The sequence below is a fragment of the Chanodichthys erythropterus genome, chromosome 11 (assembly GCF_024489055.1).
Source record: "Chanodichthys erythropterus isolate Z2021 chromosome 11, ASM2448905v1, whole genome shotgun sequence".
Taxonomy (NCBI): Eukaryota; Metazoa; Chordata; class Actinopteri; order Cypriniformes; family Xenocyprididae; genus Chanodichthys; species Chanodichthys erythropterus.
The window spans coordinates 1,686,854-1,704,731 of record NC_090231.1 but is presented as its reverse complement, the minus strand read 5'-3'; the positions used below and the strand labels follow the sequence as shown (position 1 = coordinate 1,704,731).

Below are 17,878 nucleotides of genomic sequence, written 5' to 3'. Positions count from 1 at the left end.
AAGCAGCCTGATAATGTAGTATAGAGCCACATATTTTGGGGAGTGAATCAAATAGGGCCTTAACAATGAACTTACCAAAAGTAAAGTTTGTTAACCCTCTGGGGTCTGAGGTGTTTTCTGGGCCCTGGAGGTGTTTTGACATGCCCTGACATTTGTGCTTATTTCTGTTACTTATTTTCAGTGGTAAAGTCTGATTACACTGTATTCAACACAAACTCTGCTGCAATAATATGTGAGCCGCATGTATGCAAACATTTGTAGTTTTGAGAAAATGATGTTTAAGCATGGTAAGTGAAAAAAATATATTATTTAAGTAATTGAAATAAGTCCATAAAACCCATACTGAATATTTGTTCACAAGACTTTTGAGAACTGGAACTAACTGGAACTTGTTTGTATTTTTGATTGATTGTTTGTTTTATTTACAACACAACATAATCACAACAAGATTATTTTATAGAAGTTTTGATTGGTGTGTGTGTGTAGGAAATGGAAACGAGCAGAATACGAGTGTCTCTGACAGTGCGTGTCCACTGGAGCAGATCGAGCATATTCAGTCTTAAAGTGACAGCAGCCTAATAAACCACTGCTGTCTGTGTCATTCATGGTAATCAAACAACAAAAGAGAAAATCACTCACCGCTTTTGAAGGACTTTTGTAGCTTTTTTAAGAATCAAAGCAAGTTTAATTATTGAGGTGAAGACTTTACATTTGATTTTACATTTGATTATTCAATTTCTGTAGTAGGTTAGCTGAATACTTGCAGATTTGCATGAAAAACTTAAAGCAAATTTTTTTGCCCATTTTGCATACAAGTGGGTATAGTTAATGTTGTTTTATATGAGCTTCAAAGTGTTTTGAGCTTATTAGGATCGATGGAGCAGTTCCTAATAAACCGACTTGACAGAAAGTAATGTTTTGTGGGTATAATTACATAGAGTATTTAATCTTAAAAATCTTACATTAAATCATATTATTAGGTTAAACTTGGGCTTATATGGAACATGGGCTTATAATGGTCACTTCCCCAAATCCTTCAAATGGATTTTATGTTTCGATTTTGCATAGGTGTGAAGAACTGGTTAGTAGAAAATACCCACCTTATTTTGGATAGACAAAAAAAAAAAAAAAAATGCAGCTCTTTGTATGTGCAAAACCTCTGTTGTCAATACTGGTGATGTGCATGATAGCTGCTCTAAGTCTTTGTCGAAACCTGGAACCTGGGTCTGCTCTTTGATACCAATCTTTCATTTGAAAGCCACATTGCAGAACAGTTAGTTCATGCATTCATGACCTCAAGGCTAGATTACTGTAATGATATACTGGGTGGTTGTTCTGCTCGCCTGATAAATAAACAACAGCTGGTCCAAAATGCAGCAGCTAGAGTTCTTACTAGAACTAGGAAGTATGACCATATTAACCCGGTTCTGTCAACACTACATTGGCTCCTTATTGAAGATAAAATAGTGCTTTGTAAGTGATTAGCAAAATTTTAAACTAAGTGGTTTAGCTCCCCAGTACCTAAGTGAGCTCTTAATGCATTATAGTCCTTCACGTTTATTGCGATCTCAGAATTCAGGCCAGCTGATAATACCTAGAATATCAAAATCAACCGCAGGCGGTAGATCCTTCTCCTATTTAGCACGTAAACTCTGGAACCATCTTCCTAGCATTATTTGGGAAGCGGACACACTCTGCACGACTGAATTGGATTTATTAAAATCTGTCCGTTTGACAGTTTTTCTTACTGAAGTTTTTTTTTTTTTTTTTTTTTTACATTTTCCCAAAAGCGAATGAATCAAAGAACTAAGCAGAAGCTGGAGAAACAGGGATGTGGGAAGAAGGAGCAGATAAATCTGATGATAGATATAACAGCTGAAATAAAAAATGAAATTGAGAAGTGAAAGACTGAGAACATTTGGTTTCTGAGATTTGGTAACTAATTATACTGATCGTTTTTATTGATGAATAAATAAATAAATAAACAACTGTAATGAATTCTAATAGTTTTATCAGAGTTTACCTGAAACCTTGAAAACATATATGCTTTTTTAAAATATAACAGAGATAGTTACATTCAATATATGTACATATAATATTCTGAAATGTATATATTACAATGGTATTCAATATTCAAGATACTTGGTAGATCACAAAGTTGTATCCACTTCTGCATCCGATGCGAACAAGCAATACATTGACAGTATAATTGTTAATGGGAGTGCTTTTTTTTCTTTCTTTTTTTTTTTTTTTTTAGAATAAATAACAAATGACAAAGTACTTTTAAGACTAAGCATGGTTCAGCCTGTTCTCTAGGTATATACAGAGCAGAAATTCAGTGTATTGTCAGTTTACATATATATACCAGTCCTTCCCACACAAAATTCAGACCTCTGAATCCGTTATATTGGGATTATGGTCAATCAAACCATGGAACCAGAAGTGACACAGTAACTAGAATTAAAGCGTTCAACACACTGATCTTGCTGCTGACTTCACATGATGAAAATGCTGTGTTACAAAGAAAGCAGAACAGAACATTTATTTAATATTTATCATTCACTGTCAATGCTGAATTTATCTAAAACACATCTATATTTACATAACTGTATTAATCAAAGTAAAAACACTAATCTGAGTAAAGTGTTTTTCTGTAATAAAAATAAATAACGTGCATCACGTACCTGTACCATTTACCACAATTTCAGACGTGAAGATCTGGAAAGGTAACGAGTTGTTTTTGGCTGCTCGAACTATAGTGTTTACTATCTGGGTGCTATTGGGTAGCATGGCCTCCGCTGTAAATGTAAGATCCATAGAGTTTCGGATCGTGGGCATACTCTTTGTTTTTACCCTGGCATCACTGGAGAGAGTTTTAAATCAAAATTCATTAATTGAGTATTATATGTCAAAAGTTTTAATCAAGAACACACCAGCATACACATACATGCTTACCTGAAGTTTGTTACAGTTAAGATGCTGAATGACGTACTGTAATCGGCAAAGAAAAAAGGTTCAAGCTGCAAAACAAGAGTTGTTTCAACAAAATTTTCTTTTGTTATAGCATACCCAAAATTCCTAAATAGACACTTCACACTTACCCCATTTTTTATCATTGTTGCCCTGTTCTGAAAATCAATTGAACTTTTATTTGAAAGAGCAGCCACAAAGGTTCCATCAGTCAGGATTGTCAATGGAATTATCTGCAGTGATTCTAAAAAGGTTTAAAATCAAGAAAACCATGTATCAGGTGGATTTTTTCAAGAGATGTTAACATTGAAGAGCTCAAATTTCAGGTCAACCATAATTTACTAGTAACTTACTGGTAATCGTAATAGAGGACACATCAACAGTAAGGTTGAAGTTTGAGTTCGGATTTGTTGCTGCTTCTTTTAGAGTCTGCACAATTTCAGTGTTGCTAGGAATGGGTTCAGTGGAGGTTTGGTCAAACACTAATTGAAGCTCTGCCTGTACATTTTGTTCTGCCCGGGTTTTAGCAACACCTCTGAAAGGAAACACATACAGTTTACATCTGCCAGTGTAGAAGACATGAGGATTTTTTCTTTATATATTGTATAATATAAAATATATTTAGTAAACTGTATAGAAACCCACCTGAAAGCAATCACAATAACCTTGATGAAAAGAGGTCCATACTTCTCTTTATATACTTTGTTACACTGTGGAAGAGTCAGTTTTGTTAATGTTATTAAATATTGCGTTATATAAGAAGTACAGCACTTTTAAAATGTCTTCCCTCTGACTAATGTGAGTATATGTAAAATATAGTCTGTGACCCATAGACATCACCAGACTCTTGTTTTCACACTTTGAAATGCTTTTCCAAGCCTTTAATATAGCCATTTTCAATGGTTGCTTGTTTTGGAGAGTTTCTGCATTTAGTCTCCTCTTCATCTAGTGAAATACATGTTAAATAGGATTTAAATCTGTAGAATTGGCCAGTTGGGATTAACAATTAAATATTAGCTTTTGCACATTTGCTTTAAGTTAAACGGTCCCTGTACTTATGCTCACATTAAGCAGAAGGATGAAACTCTCAACGTGCTGTACATCTTAGTTGGTAAAACATTTTGTGTTGAAACAGCCAATAATAAAATGTGACATTTTGTTCTTCTGCCTCATATTAATCTTTTAATCATATTTATAGATATCTTGACACCACAGCTAACAGAGTAATTTTGTCTTTTCTGTCCCAATACTTATGGAGGGCACTGTGTGTGTGTATAATATGTATATATGTATATATATATAAATTAATGACATGTGCAGTGATCATGTTTGATTTAAACATGAAAACCAAACAAACCACAATGTAAACAGCAAAAATAAAATCTCTTTGCACTTGCTACTACACCCAAAGAAAGTTTTTGTTGTTTAAGACTCACCTCAATTTCAACTTGTTCAGCTAGGTTCTTAAATGCCACGCTTGCCGTGTTTTGTAGATCTTCAGTGAATGCTACTAAAATGACCATCTCTATGGTTACAGCTGGTGGAGGGCGTGTTGGAATTGCTGTTGTGGTGGTGGTGGTTGTTGTTGTTGTTGTTGCTGTTGTTGGTGTTGTTGTGGTTGTTGTTGGTTTTAGTGTTGTGGTTGTTGTTGCTGCTGTTGTTGTTGTTGTTGTTGTTGTTGGTTTTAGTGTTGTGGTTGTTGTTGTTGTTGCTGTTGTTGGTGTTGTTGTTGTGGTTGTTGTTGGTTTTAGTGTTGTGGTTGTTGTTGTTGTTGTTGGTGTTGTGGCTGCTGTTGTTGTGGTTGTTGTTGTTGGTGTTTTGGTTGTTGTGGTGGTTGTTGGTAGTGTTGTGGCTTTTGTTGGTGTTGGGGCTGCTCTTGTTGTGGATGTTGGTGTTGTTGTTGTGGCTGTTTGTGTTGGTGGATGTGGTGCTGTTGTGGTTGTTGGTGGTGTTAGTGTTGTGGTTGTTGGTGGTGTTGTGGTTGGTAAATGTGGTGATGGTGGTGTTGTTGGTGTTGCATTAGGAGAGGTAGTACTTGAAGACATAGAGTGGGCTGCAGTTGTTATATGTTGAGTTGTAGGTGTAGTTACAATCTGTGATTTAGTTGTAGGTTCCAGTGTATTTACTGTTGGCTGGATTGTAGCTATGGTGAGTTGGTTTGGTGTTTTAGATGGTGTTATAGTTGAAGATGTAGACTGGGTTGCAGTTGTTGCAGGTGAAGTTATTACCTGGTTTGTAGTTGTTGTGGGTGGTGACATAGTTAATGTTGGCTGGGAAGAAGCTATAGTCTGTGATGTAGTTTGAAGTGTAGGCTGAGTTGCAGTTGTTGGAGACTGAGATGTTATTGTGGGTTCGATTGTAGGAGTTATAGGTTGGCTTGTAGTTGTAGATTTGTCTGTAGATTTAAATGTAGCTTGAATTGTACTGGTAGGTTGTAATACATTTGTTGTTTGTTGGGCAGTAATCGTAGGTTTTAAAGGGGCTAATGTTGTCTGCTGGGTTGTAATTGTAGTTGGCTGTTTACTTGTAGCTGTCACAGGGTTTGATGTCATTGTTGACTGGACTGTAGTTGATATTGGTTGGGTTGTAGTTGTGGCCTGGATTGCAGTTGTAGAGCTGGTTGTAGATATAATGGTAGATTGAGTCGTACTCTGTGGTTGGGTCAGTTTTGTCAGCTGGATTGAAGTTTTAGGCTGCGTTGTGGTCTGGGTTATATCTGTAGTTATAGGTTCGATTGCAGTTTGTGTAGGTTGTGAATTGGTCACAGATTGAGTTGTATTTTTTGGCTGGGCAGTTGAGATTTTAGGCTGGGTTGTAGCTGTTGCAAGCTGTGATGTAATTGCTGATTGGGTATTAGTTATAGATTGGATTGTACTTTTTGTAGTTTGCAAAGTAGTTATGGTCTGGGTAGTTGTTGTAATCATAGGTTGGGATGTAGCTGTTGGAAGGTGTGATGTCATTGGGGACAGAGTCTCAGTTGTAGGTTGGATTTCAGTTTGTGTTGGTTGTGAAATAGTTATGGTCTGGACGGTATCTGTAGGCTGGGCAGATGTTGAGAACATAGGTTGGGTTGTAGCTGTTGCAAGTTGTGATGTCATTGGGGACAGAGTCTCAGTTGTAGGTTGGATTTCAGTTTGTGTTGGTTGTGAAATAGTTATGGTCTGGACGGTATCTGTAGGCTGGGCAGATGTTGAGAACATAGGTTGGGTTGTAGCTGTTGCAAGTTGTGATGTCATTGGGGACAGAGTCTCAGTTGTAGGTTGGATTTCAGTTTGTGTTGGTTGTGAAATAGTTATGGTCTGGACGGTATATGTTGGCTGGGCAGATGTTGAGAACATAGGTTGGGTTGTAGCTGTAGCAAGTTGTGATGTCATTGGTGACAGAGTCTCAGTTGTAGGTTGGATTTCAATTTGTTGTGAAGTCGTTAATGACTGGATCGCAGTTGTTACAGGTTGTAATATGGTTGCTGTGAGGGTTGTAGTCTGGGTGCTGTTTGTATCCTGGGGTGGTGTTGTAACTGTAGTCTGGCTTGTTGTCGGATTGACTGATGTTGTTTATTGTAAAGTAAATAATTGGTTGTGAATTTTTGATTGAATTATAGTTGACAAAAACAAATAAGAAATTATATTAGTCTCAATTATAGTTTCCATTAAATTCAATTCAATGATAATTTACAAATTTTGGTTATATCAAATGATGTACTTACCCTCTACATTGGTTATATTAAATGTAGTGTTTGCATTCATGATAATTTGTGTGATATTATTATCCTCAGGAACTTTGTCTATGAATGTCAAATTCATGTCTGTGATGATTGATCCAGAACTACATAAAAAGAGAGCAAAAGTTTTTGTTAAAGGTTGTCAAATAGTGTTAAAGTTTCAAAATTAGCCTTTGATTAATGTAATTAGATACATAGCGTTTGACAAAATGTTATGTTGCTTGTTTTATGTATTTTTGGTAGCATAAAAGTATGGCATGTGCAGCGATCAAAAACACCGTTTATTAAACAAGCACAGATATTTGTATAGAGATGGCTAGGTACTCCAGAAATGACACACATCAAGAAATGAAGAAATACCCACCGAAACTGGATAACTTTCAATCCAAGGAAGAAGGTAAATGCTTTTTTAAAGATTGGCTCAAACTGTAGGAAAGTATCAAAGGCAGGTAAAACATTAAGTTATAAACTTTAAAATACTGCAGAAAAAAACAGCATATAGAGAGTTATGATGGTGATGAATTTGTTGTTGTATTTACATTATCAGTTATGTCCAAATTTAAATGCATTGCACTGAAACTTTGTACTTTGTCTGTACTAAAGAACATCTTAAAAAGTATTGAATAGTTTTGTACACAGCATACTTCATTTTTGACTTTTTGTTCTCGATCTCTAAACTTAGATGAAGTTGAGTTCTTCAGTTCTTGATCAAAATTTTCATCGCTTGTAAAGCTGACAAGGACTGTAGCTGTAAGTGGTGTAGGCTTTGCTGCAGTTGTAGTGAGTTCCACTCCAGTGGTTAGTGGTTGTGTTGTAGATTTTGGTGCTGTTTTCAAAGAATGAATAATGGATATTAGTCTCAATCAGGAAAATACACAACTTCTCTTTTAAAACCAAGTGATCTGAATGAAACAAATGAAGCAGATTGTATTTAAAGAATGAAAACCAAAGAAAAAATATTATTATCCTAATGGAGGACAATCTTCATTTACTGGCTTTCCTACCTTCTGTCTTTACAGTAGGATACCAAATGAATAATTTACAAACTAATTTTTCAACTGGAAAAATTTCAGTGACCCTAGCAAAACATTATGCATTTTCATGTATCACACAAAATACATGAATATGGGTTTGTCCAACTTACAAAAGCTGGGACTTTCATGCGAGACAGTGGTTGCACTGGTAGATGAGCTCTCAATGGTAGCTAATGTAGTATCCACTGATGTCATTGATTCTTCTGTATTTGCTGTAGTCCTGGATGTGGTTACCTCAGGTTGTGTTGTCATCAGTGCGGTTTCTTTTCCTCCGCTAATTCCTGTAGAGGACTCTAATGTGAATGTGATTGTTAGCTGTTCTGTCATTGATATCGTTGATTTAACTGTAGTAGCCTTGGTTGATGAAGCTGTGGACTCAGCCATGATATGAGTGGTTGATTCTGCTGATGTGGATTTAATTTCTGTTGTGATGGATGAAACTGACTGATCAGCATTTCCTGTAGTTGTAAATTCCGTTGAAATCACTCCTGTTGTAGTTGATAAATCAGGAATCTTAGTGAATGATTTGGATCCTGTGGTTGAGTCTGGTGTCACGAGCGTAGTTGATTGAATAGTAATTCCTGTAGTTGGCATTTCAGTCTCTGCAGTTGAAGCTTCCTCATTTGTAAAGGGTGTTGATTTTTCAGTAACACTTGAAGACAATTCTGATGTAAATGATATTGTTGATTCTTCAGTCACACTTTTAGATATTCCTGATGTGAATGGTGTTGTGGATTTCATTGCATATTCAGTAGTTGGTAAGGCAGTGTCTATAGTTGTTTCTTTTATGGTGGATCCAATAGTAATTCCTGTGGTTGATTGTGGTGTTGAGGTTGTAGTTGATTGATCGTTAACTCTTGTAGTTGATAGTTCAGTTTCCTCTGAATGTTCCTCTGTTGTAACTGGCGTTAATATCTCAGTGACACTTGTAGATATGTCTGATGTGAATGCTGTTGTCAGTTCCAGTGTCTCATCAGTAGTTGATCCACCAGTGAAGTCTACAGTTGTTTCTTCTAGAGTGGATCCAGCTATAATTCTTGTAGTTGATTGTAGTGTTGAAGTTGCATTTGATTGATCTGTAACTCCAGTTGTTGGTGGTTCAGTTTCCTCTGTTAAATCTTCTTCTGATGAATCTTTTGTAAAAGCTGTTGATATTTTGGTGAAGCTTGTAGACATGTCTGATGTGGATGCTGTTACCGGTTCCAGTGTCTCATCAGTAGTTGATCCACCAGTGAAGTCTACAGTTGTTTCTTCTAGAGTGGATCCAGCTATAATTCTTGTAGTTGATTGTAGTGTTGAAGTTGCATTTGGTTGATCTGTAACTCCAGTTGTTGGTGGTTCAGTTTCCTCTGTTAAATCTTCTTCTGATGAATCTTTTGTAAAAGCTGTTGATATTTTGGTGAAGCTTGTAGACATGTCTGATGTGGATGCTGTTACCGGTTCCAGTGTCTCATCAGTAGTTATTTCATTAGTGAAGTCTATAGTTGTTTGTTCTAAGGTGGATCCAGCTGTGATTCTGGTGGTTGATTGGGGTTTTGTGTTTGCAGTTGATTGACCAGTAACTCCTGTTGTTGGTAGTTCAGTTAATATTTCAGTGGCATGTGTAGATATGTCTGGCGTGAATGCTGTTATTGGTTCCAGTGTCTCATCAGTAGTTATGTCATCAGTGAAGTCTATAGTTGTTGCCTCTAAGGTGGATCCAGCTGTAATTCTTGTGGTTGATTGTGGTTTTGTGGTTGCAGTTGATTGATCAGTAACTCCTGTTGTTGGTAGTTCAGTTTCCTCTGTTGAAACTTCCTCTGATGAATCTGTTGTAAATGGTGTTGATATCTCAGTGATACTTGTAGGTATGTCTGAAGTGAATGCTGTTATTGGTTCAAGTGTCTCATCAGTAGTTATTTCATCAGTGATGTCTATAGTTGTTTCTTCTAAGGTGGATCCAGCTGTAATTCTGGTTGTTGACTGGGGTTTTGTGGTTGCAGTTGATTGATCAGTAACTCCAATAGTTGACAGTTCAGTTTCCTCTGAATCTGTTGTAAATGCTGTTGGTATTTCAGTGACACTTGTAGATACGTCTGATGTAAATGCTGTTACTGGTTCCAGTGTCTCATCAGTATTTATTGTTTGATCAGTAAATCCAGTTGTTGATGGTTCAGTTTGCTCTGTTGAATCTTCCTCTGATGAATCTGTTGTAAATTCTGTTAGTATTTCAGTGACCCCTGTAGATATGTCTGGCGTGAACACTGTTATTGGTTCCAGTGTCTCATCGGTATTGATTGTTTGATCAGTAAATCCAGTTGTTGATGGCTCAGTTTCCTCTGTTGAATCTTCCTCTGATGAATCTGTTGTAAATTCTGTTAGTATTTCAGTGACCCCTGTAGATATGTCTGGCGTGAATGCTGTTATCGGTTCCAGTGTCTCATCGGTATTTATTGTTTGATCAGTAAATCCAGTTGTTGATGGCTCAGTTTCCTCTGTTGAATCTTCCTCTGATGAATCTGTTGTAAATTCTGTTAGTATTTCAGTGACCCCTGTAGATATGTCTGGCGTGAACACTGTTATTGGTTCCAGTGTCTCATCGGTATTTAATGTTTGATCAGTAAATCCAGTAGTTGATGGTTCAGTTTCCTCTGTTGAATCTTCCTCTGATGAATCTGTTGTAAATTCTGTTAGTATTTCAGTGACCCCTGTAGATATGTCTGGGGTGAATGCTGTTATCGGTTCCAGTGTCTCATCGGTATTTAATGTTTGATCAGTAAATCCAGTAGTTGATGGTTCAGTTTCCTCTGTTGAATCTTCCTCTGATGAATCTGTTGTAAATTCTGTTAGTATTTCAGTGACCCCTGTAGATATGTCTGGCGTGAATGCTGTTATTGGTTCCAGTGTCTCATCAGTATTGATTGTTTGATCAGTAAATCCAGTAGTTGATGGTTCAGTTTCCTCTGTTGAATCTTCCTCTGATGAATCTGTTGTAAATTCTGTTAGTATTTCAGTGACTCCTGTAGATATGTCTGGCGTGAACACTGTTATTGGTTCCAGTGTCTCATCTGTATTTAATGTTTGATCAGTAAATCCAGTAGTTGATGGTTCAGTTTCCTCTGTTGAATCTTCCTCTGATGAATCTGTTGTAAATTCTGTTAGTATTTCAGTGACTCCTGTAGATATGTCTGGCGTGAACACTGTTATCGGTTCCAGTGTCTCATCGGTATTTAATGTTTGATCAGTAAATCCAGTAGTTGATGGTTCAGTTTCCTCTGTTGAATCTTCCTCTGATGAATCTGTTGTAAATTCTGTTAGTATTTCAGTGACTCCTGTAGATATGTCTGGCGTGAATGCTGTTATCGGTTCCAGTGTCTCATCGGTATTTAATGTTTGATCAGTAAATCCAGTAGTTGATGGTTCAGTTTCCTCTGTTGAATCTTCCTCTGATGAATCTGTTGTAAATTCTGTTAGTATTTCAGTGACTCCTGTAGATATGTCTGGCGTGAATGCTGTTATCGGTTCCAGTGTCTCATCGGTATTTAATGTTTGATCAGTAAATCCAGTAGTTGATGGTTCAGTTTCCTCTGTTGAATCTTCCTCTGATGAATCTGTTGTAAATTCTGTTAGTATTTCAGTGACTCCTGTAGATATGTCTGGCGTGAATGCTGTTATCGGTTCCAGTGTCTCATCGGTATTTAATGTTTGATCAGTAAATCCAGTAGTTGATGGTTCAGTTTCCTCTGTTGAATCTTCCTCTGATGAATCTGTTGTAAATTCTGTTAGTATTTCAGTGACCCCTGTAGATATGTCTGGCGTGAATGCTGTTATTGGTTCCAGTGTCTCATCTGTATTTATTGTTTGATCAGTAAATCCAGTAGTTGATGGTTCAGTTTCCTCTGTTGAATCTTCCTCTGATGAATCTGTTGTAAATTCTGTTAGTATTTCAGTGACCCCTGTAGATATGTCTGGCGTGAATGCTGTTATCGGTTCCAGTGTCTCATCAGTATTGATTGTTTGATCAGTAAATCCAGTAGTTGATGGTTCAGTTTCCTCTGTTGAATCTTCCTCTGATGAATCTGTTGTAAATTCTGTTAGTATTTCAGTGACCCCTGTAGATATGTCTGGCGTGAATGCTGTTATTGGTTCCAGTGTCTCATCAGTATTGATTGTTTGATCAGTAAATCCAGTAGTTGATGGTTCAGTTTCCTCTGTTGAATCTTCCTCTGATGAATCTGTTGTAAATTCTGTTAGTATTTCAGTGACTCCTGTAGATATGTCTGGCGTGAACACTGTTATTGGTTCCAGTGTCTCATCTGTATTTAATGTTTGATCAGTAAATCCAGTAGTTGATGGTTCAGTTTCCTCTGTTGAATCTTCCTCTGATGAATCTGTTGTAAATTCTGTTAGTATTTCAGTGACCCCTGTAGATATGTCTGGCGTGAATGCTGTTATCGGTTCCAGTGTCTCATCGGTATTTAATGTTTGATCAGTAAATCCAGTAGTTGATGGTTCAGTTTCCTCTGTTGAATCTTCCTCTGATGAATCTGTTGTAAATTCTGTTAGTATTTCAGTGACTCCTGTAGATATGTCTGGCGTGAACACTGTTATTGGTTCCAGTGTCTCATCGGTATTTAATGTTTGATCAGTAAATCCAGTAGTTGATGGTTCAGTTTCCTCTGTTGAATCTTCCTCTGATGAATCTGTTGTAAATTCTGTTAGTATTTCAGTGACTCCTGTAGATATGTCTGGCGTGAACACTGTTATTGGTTCCAGTGTCTCATCGGTATTTAATGTTTGATCAGTAAATCCAGTAGTTGATGGTTCAGTTTCCTCTGTTGAATCTTCCTCTGATGAATCTGTTGTAAATTCTGTTAGTATTTCAGTGACCCCTGTAGATATGTCTGGCGTGAATGCTGTTATCGGTTCCAGTGTCTCATCTGTATTTAATGTTTGATCAGTAAATCCAGTAGTTGATGGCTCAGTTTCCTCTGTTGAATCTTCCTCTGATGAATCTGTTGTAAATTCTGTTAGTATTTCAGTGACTCCTGTAGATATGTCTGGCGTGAACACTGTTATTGGTTCCAGTGTCTCATCAGTATTTATTGTTTGATCAGTAAATCCAGTAGTTGATGGTTCAGTTTCCTCTGTTGAATCTTCCTCTGATGAATCTGTTGTAAATTCTGTTAGTATTTCAGTGACCCCTGTAGATATGTCTGGCGTGAATGCTGTTATCGGTTCCAGTGTCTCATCGGTATTTATTTTTTGATCAGTAAATCCAGTAGTTGATGGTTCGGTTTCCTCTGTTGAATCTTCCTCTGATGAATCTGTTGTAAATTCTGTTAGTATTTCAGTGACTCCTGTAGATATGTCTGGCGTGAATGCTGTTATCGGTTCCAGTGTCTCATCTGTATTTAATGTTTGATCAGTAAATTCAGTAGTTGATGGTTCAGTTTCCTCTGAATCTTCCTCTGATGAATCTGTTGTAAATTCTGTTAGTATTTCAGTGACCCCTGTAGATATGTCTGGCGTGAATGCTGTTATTGGTTCCAGTGTCTCATCAGTATTGATTGTTTGATCAGTAAATCCAGTAGTTGATGGTTCAGTTTCCTCTGTTGAATCTTCCTCTGATGAGTCTGTTGTAAATTCTGTTAGTATTTCAGTGACCCCTGTAGATATGTCTGGCGTGAACACTGTTATTGGTTCCAGTGTCTCATCAGTATTTAATGTTTGATCAGTAAATTCAGTAGTTGATGGTTCAGTTTCCTCTGTTGAATCTTCCTCTGATGAATCTGTTGTAAATTCTGTTAATATTTCAGTGACTCCTGTAGATATGTCTGGCGTGAATGCTGTTATCGGTTCCAGTGTCTCATCAGTATTTAATGTTTGATCAGTAAATCCAGTAGATGATGGTTCAGTTTCCTCTGTTGAATCTTCCTCTGATGAATCTGTTGTAAATTCTGTTAATATTTCAGTGACTCCTGTAGATATGTCTGGCGTGAATGCTGTTATCGGTTCCAGTGTCTCATCTGTATTTAATGTTTGATCAGTAAATCCAGTAGATGATGGTTCAGTTTCCTCTGTTGAATCTTCCTCTGATGAATCTGTTGTAAATTCTGTTAGTATTTCAGTGACTCCTGTAGATATGTCTGGCGTGAATGCTGTTATCGGTTCCAGTGTCTCATCTGTATTTAATGTTTGATCAGTAAATCCAGTAGATGATGGTTCAGTTTCCTCTGTTGAATCTTCCTCTGATGAATCTGTTGTAAATTCTGTTAGTATTTCAGTGACCCCTGTAGATATGTCTGGTGTGAATGCTGTTATCGGTTCCAGTGTCTCATCTGTATTTAATGTTTGATCAGTAAATTCAGTAGTTGATGGTTTAGTTTCCTCTGTTGAATTTTCCTCTGATGAATCTGTTGTAAATTCTGTTGTTGATTCATCTATAACATCTGTGGCTGATGCATCTGTGAAATCTGTTGGTGATTTGTCAGTAAAATCTGTTGTAAATTTTGGTATGTTGGTTGACTGATCTGTAAGATCAATGGTAGGGTCATCCAACAAAGATGTTGAAAAATCTTCCATTGTTGTCATTTTCGTCATGTCATCATAGGTTGACTCATCTGTAAACAATGTGAATATTTTTTTAGTAAATTCTTTTCTGGGACGTTGATGCAATTGTGTGTAGTGAAGTGAATTTACCTGTTAAACCGGTTATAGATTCATCTGTTCTACTTGTAATTGATTCCATAGTTATTTCTGTGGGCAGTTCATCAGTTGTGTTTGTCATAGAATCATTTTTAATGTCATCTGTTGTGTCTGTGGCTTCTGTAACATCAGTCATTGTTGTTTGAGCTCTGATTACAGTATGTACTATTAAAAAAAAGACCAAATGTTAGATCAAGTGCATATATTGCATAAACGGAACTGAATAATTAAAAACAATGGCACTCAATATATACATAAAAGGACACAAACTTACACGTTAACATAAAAATTGTGGTAATCCATGCTGTTCTCCACATCTTGATAGCTGTCAGAATTATTCACACTAAAACACAACATATGAGAGACAAATTAAGGTATATCAAAAAATAGATGTCATATATATATATATATATATATATATATATATATATATATATATATATATATATATATATATATATATATATATATATATATATATATATATATATATATTTTTTTTTTTTTTTTTCCCTATAAATGTATTGTTCAGAATGTCTCAATCTCTCTTGTAATCTCCCATCTGATACACCCAGTTGAGGTCATGGAACTCTTGACTAATGAGCTGGGGTGAGTTTCCCGAAAGCATCGTTGGTGAACCATGGTCGTAAGTCCCATTGAACTCCATTGGTAACGACGGAACTTGCGACCATAGTTCGCTTTGGGAAACGCACCCCTGATTAGTTGAATGAGGTGTGTTAAATCAGGGAAATATCCTGCAAAAAAGTCCAGTGCTTGAGGAGACTTTATGAAAGCCCATTTTCCCATACTGCATAACTATTTAAATCTGTAAAACTATTTAATTCATTAACCCTTTAAGACCTGAAGGCTTTTTTAGAGTTTTTTTTGTCTTTTTTTTTCTGAGCGACACACACAAAAGTAAAGACTCATAACTCCAAAACTCTAGCAAGGAGAGTCAAAAGGTAGGTATCATTTGATAGAAAACATTTTAATTTTTACATTACATTTGGACATTTTCTTGCTGAGAAACTAAAAATATATATATTTTTTTAAAAATATTTTTTCTTTTTTTTTATTTGACATGGAATAACTCAGGAACACAATAAGATCGCTAAAAAAATATTTTTTGGTGATGCTCTCCTATATGTGAGCTGCATCTGGTTCAAATTTCGTGGTGATAGCATAAATAATAGTTTGAAAAATAAACTCCGGTTTAGAGGTGCTTCTCAGCACTCGTTAGGAGTTTTTCAAAATGGTGAAAAAAGATGAAATTCTAAGCTTTAAAATGATATCTATTATGTGTTATTCCACGTTGGAAAACAAACATGGATGGGTCCGGGAACATTGGATACACACTCCATCCCGGAGAGATGAGAGACATGTTTTTAGCCAAGTATGTTAAATCATTCAGTGATTAATATCTTGTGATCAACGCAATATATTATCAGTTATCGGTTGTGCTATTTTTGTTGTAAACGCATATTACTCAGACTCATTAGCGGGTGAAAACAATGCAACAGAAGCATGTTGGAGGCTTGATATGAAAGTTTAAAGTCTCTGGTTTTGTATGCAAAAATTTTTTTTGCTACCTATATGGATTCAATTTTTATTGCTTTTAAAGAGAGACACGAAAATGGGAGCACCGACGCTCCATCCGGTCTTAAATGTAATGTTAATATACCAACCTATTGAAGTACTAATATCTTCTTTGTACCTTTGTAATACACTGACAACCACCAAACACAGTAGTGATGAGAGTTACATGATGTATCATAGTTCATCACAAGAAGCTTTTTCACAAGCTGAGAAGAACAATACTAATATATAGAAAGTGCACACATTGTTTCATTCGCACAAACACTGAACACCATTGTGGTAACACATGACATTTTAAAAATGTGTGAACTTTGTTTATGCAATGTATTATAGAGTTGCGAGCTAGGGGGCAGGGAGTGCAAGCATTTAAAGGGTACATGCACAGAAACATTTCTAATTATGCCCCAAAATCAGCAGTTAAAAAATTTAATAATAAAAAATCTATGGGGTATTTTGAGCTGAAACTTCTTTCACAGACACATTCAGGGGACACCTTAGACTTACATTATATCTTGTGAAAAAGGGTTCTAGGGCACCTTTAAAAAAACTTAATTTAATTAAATTTTACTGTAAAATTACATTAAATTGCATTACAGTTAGATCTATTTCAGTATATAGTAGGAAACTTTCTGTAAACCAAATAAAAGAATATAATTTATAGCCGTCTGGTTGAGCCAAGTGCAGTTTCATTTACATGCCAAGTTTTGGATTTACACTACAGGCAAAATCATCTGAAATACACATTTAAGTGTTTATCTTATGACACTATATATTTGCACCTGTAGATTTATTTAATTTAAAGGCTCAAAATTAGTTTTTTCTCCACTTCAGTAACACAACAAGCCGGTGCAGACAAACTAGTGGTGATGAAACATGTCGAATTGGCTGAAAAAAAGCTGATGAGGACCAACTTCAGCCGATGGTGAGGAACACACTGAGAAAACTTAGTCGGCCGATGAACAAAAACTGCCCAACGGCCGACCGTCGGCTTGGTGTGTTCCTGCCTTTACATACACCAGATTTTACCATTTTATTCCTATCTATATTCTTATGGTTTTTACTGAGGGGGTTGTTCAAAAATGATTCAGCTGATTTAAGATTTTATTCCTAAAAACATGGTGATTTTTTTCTGTTTTTATGTCTTCAAAATCCCCTCTGTAAAAACCTTTACCTGCAACACGCAATGGAACAAGATTTTTAAACCTGACTTCATCCAATGTTCAGACTTATGTTCTGGACGTGTATGCAAATTAATTAATATTTAATAAGGCAATTCCTCATATATAAACATAACATTTGGTAACACTTTGGTATGGGGAACACGCATTCAATATTAACTATGACTTGCCTCAATAAACTCTTAATTTACTGTGTATTTATTGTTAGTAAGGTAGTTGTAGCATTTAAGTTTAGGTATGGGGAAGTATTTTGAGATGTAGAATATGGTTATGCAGAATAAGGCAATAATATGTGCTTTTTAAGTACTAATAAACAGCCAATATGCAAGCTAATAAACAACATACTATATACATTTAGATTATTATTATTATTTTTTTATTTAAAAATAAACCATTGATTTTTATCTTCTGGGGAAATGTTCTTATTTCAATAAAATCCTCTAAGATTATTATTATTTTTTTTTTTTATTTAAAAATAAACCATTGATTTTTATCTTCTGGGGAAATGTTCTTATTTCAATAAAATCCTCTAAGATATAAGGAAAATCAAACTCACCCAATTCGTCTAATCACTTCAAGTTAATGATGATGGAGTTGAATGATACCTAAAACACAGGTTGAGCTGTAAGTCCCATGGTAAAGTGCAGTGATGCGTTACTCAAATTCAGTGTTTTATTACCTCTGTTAAGAGT

The 17,878-nt window shown here is 35.9% G+C and overlaps 1 protein-coding gene across 1 annotated transcript in view; it reads right to left on the bottom strand.

The window, feature by feature from the left end:
• Window positions 1-5,136: 5,136 nt before the first annotated feature.
• si:dkey-162h11.3 (mucin-2) overlaps window positions 5,137-17,878 on the bottom strand; it is a 71,685-nt gene continuing 58,943 nt past the window's right edge. The window contains exons 13-15 of the mRNA XM_067400366.1: window positions 7,836-14,327; window positions 5,495-5,645; window positions 5,137-5,365 (exon numbers count right to left, since the gene is read on the bottom strand). Coding sequence (XP_067256467.1) covers window positions 5,137-5,365; window positions 5,495-5,645; window positions 7,836-14,327 — 6,872 coding nt within the window. The remainder of the gene's footprint in view (window positions 5,366-5,494; window positions 5,646-7,835; window positions 14,328-17,878) is intronic.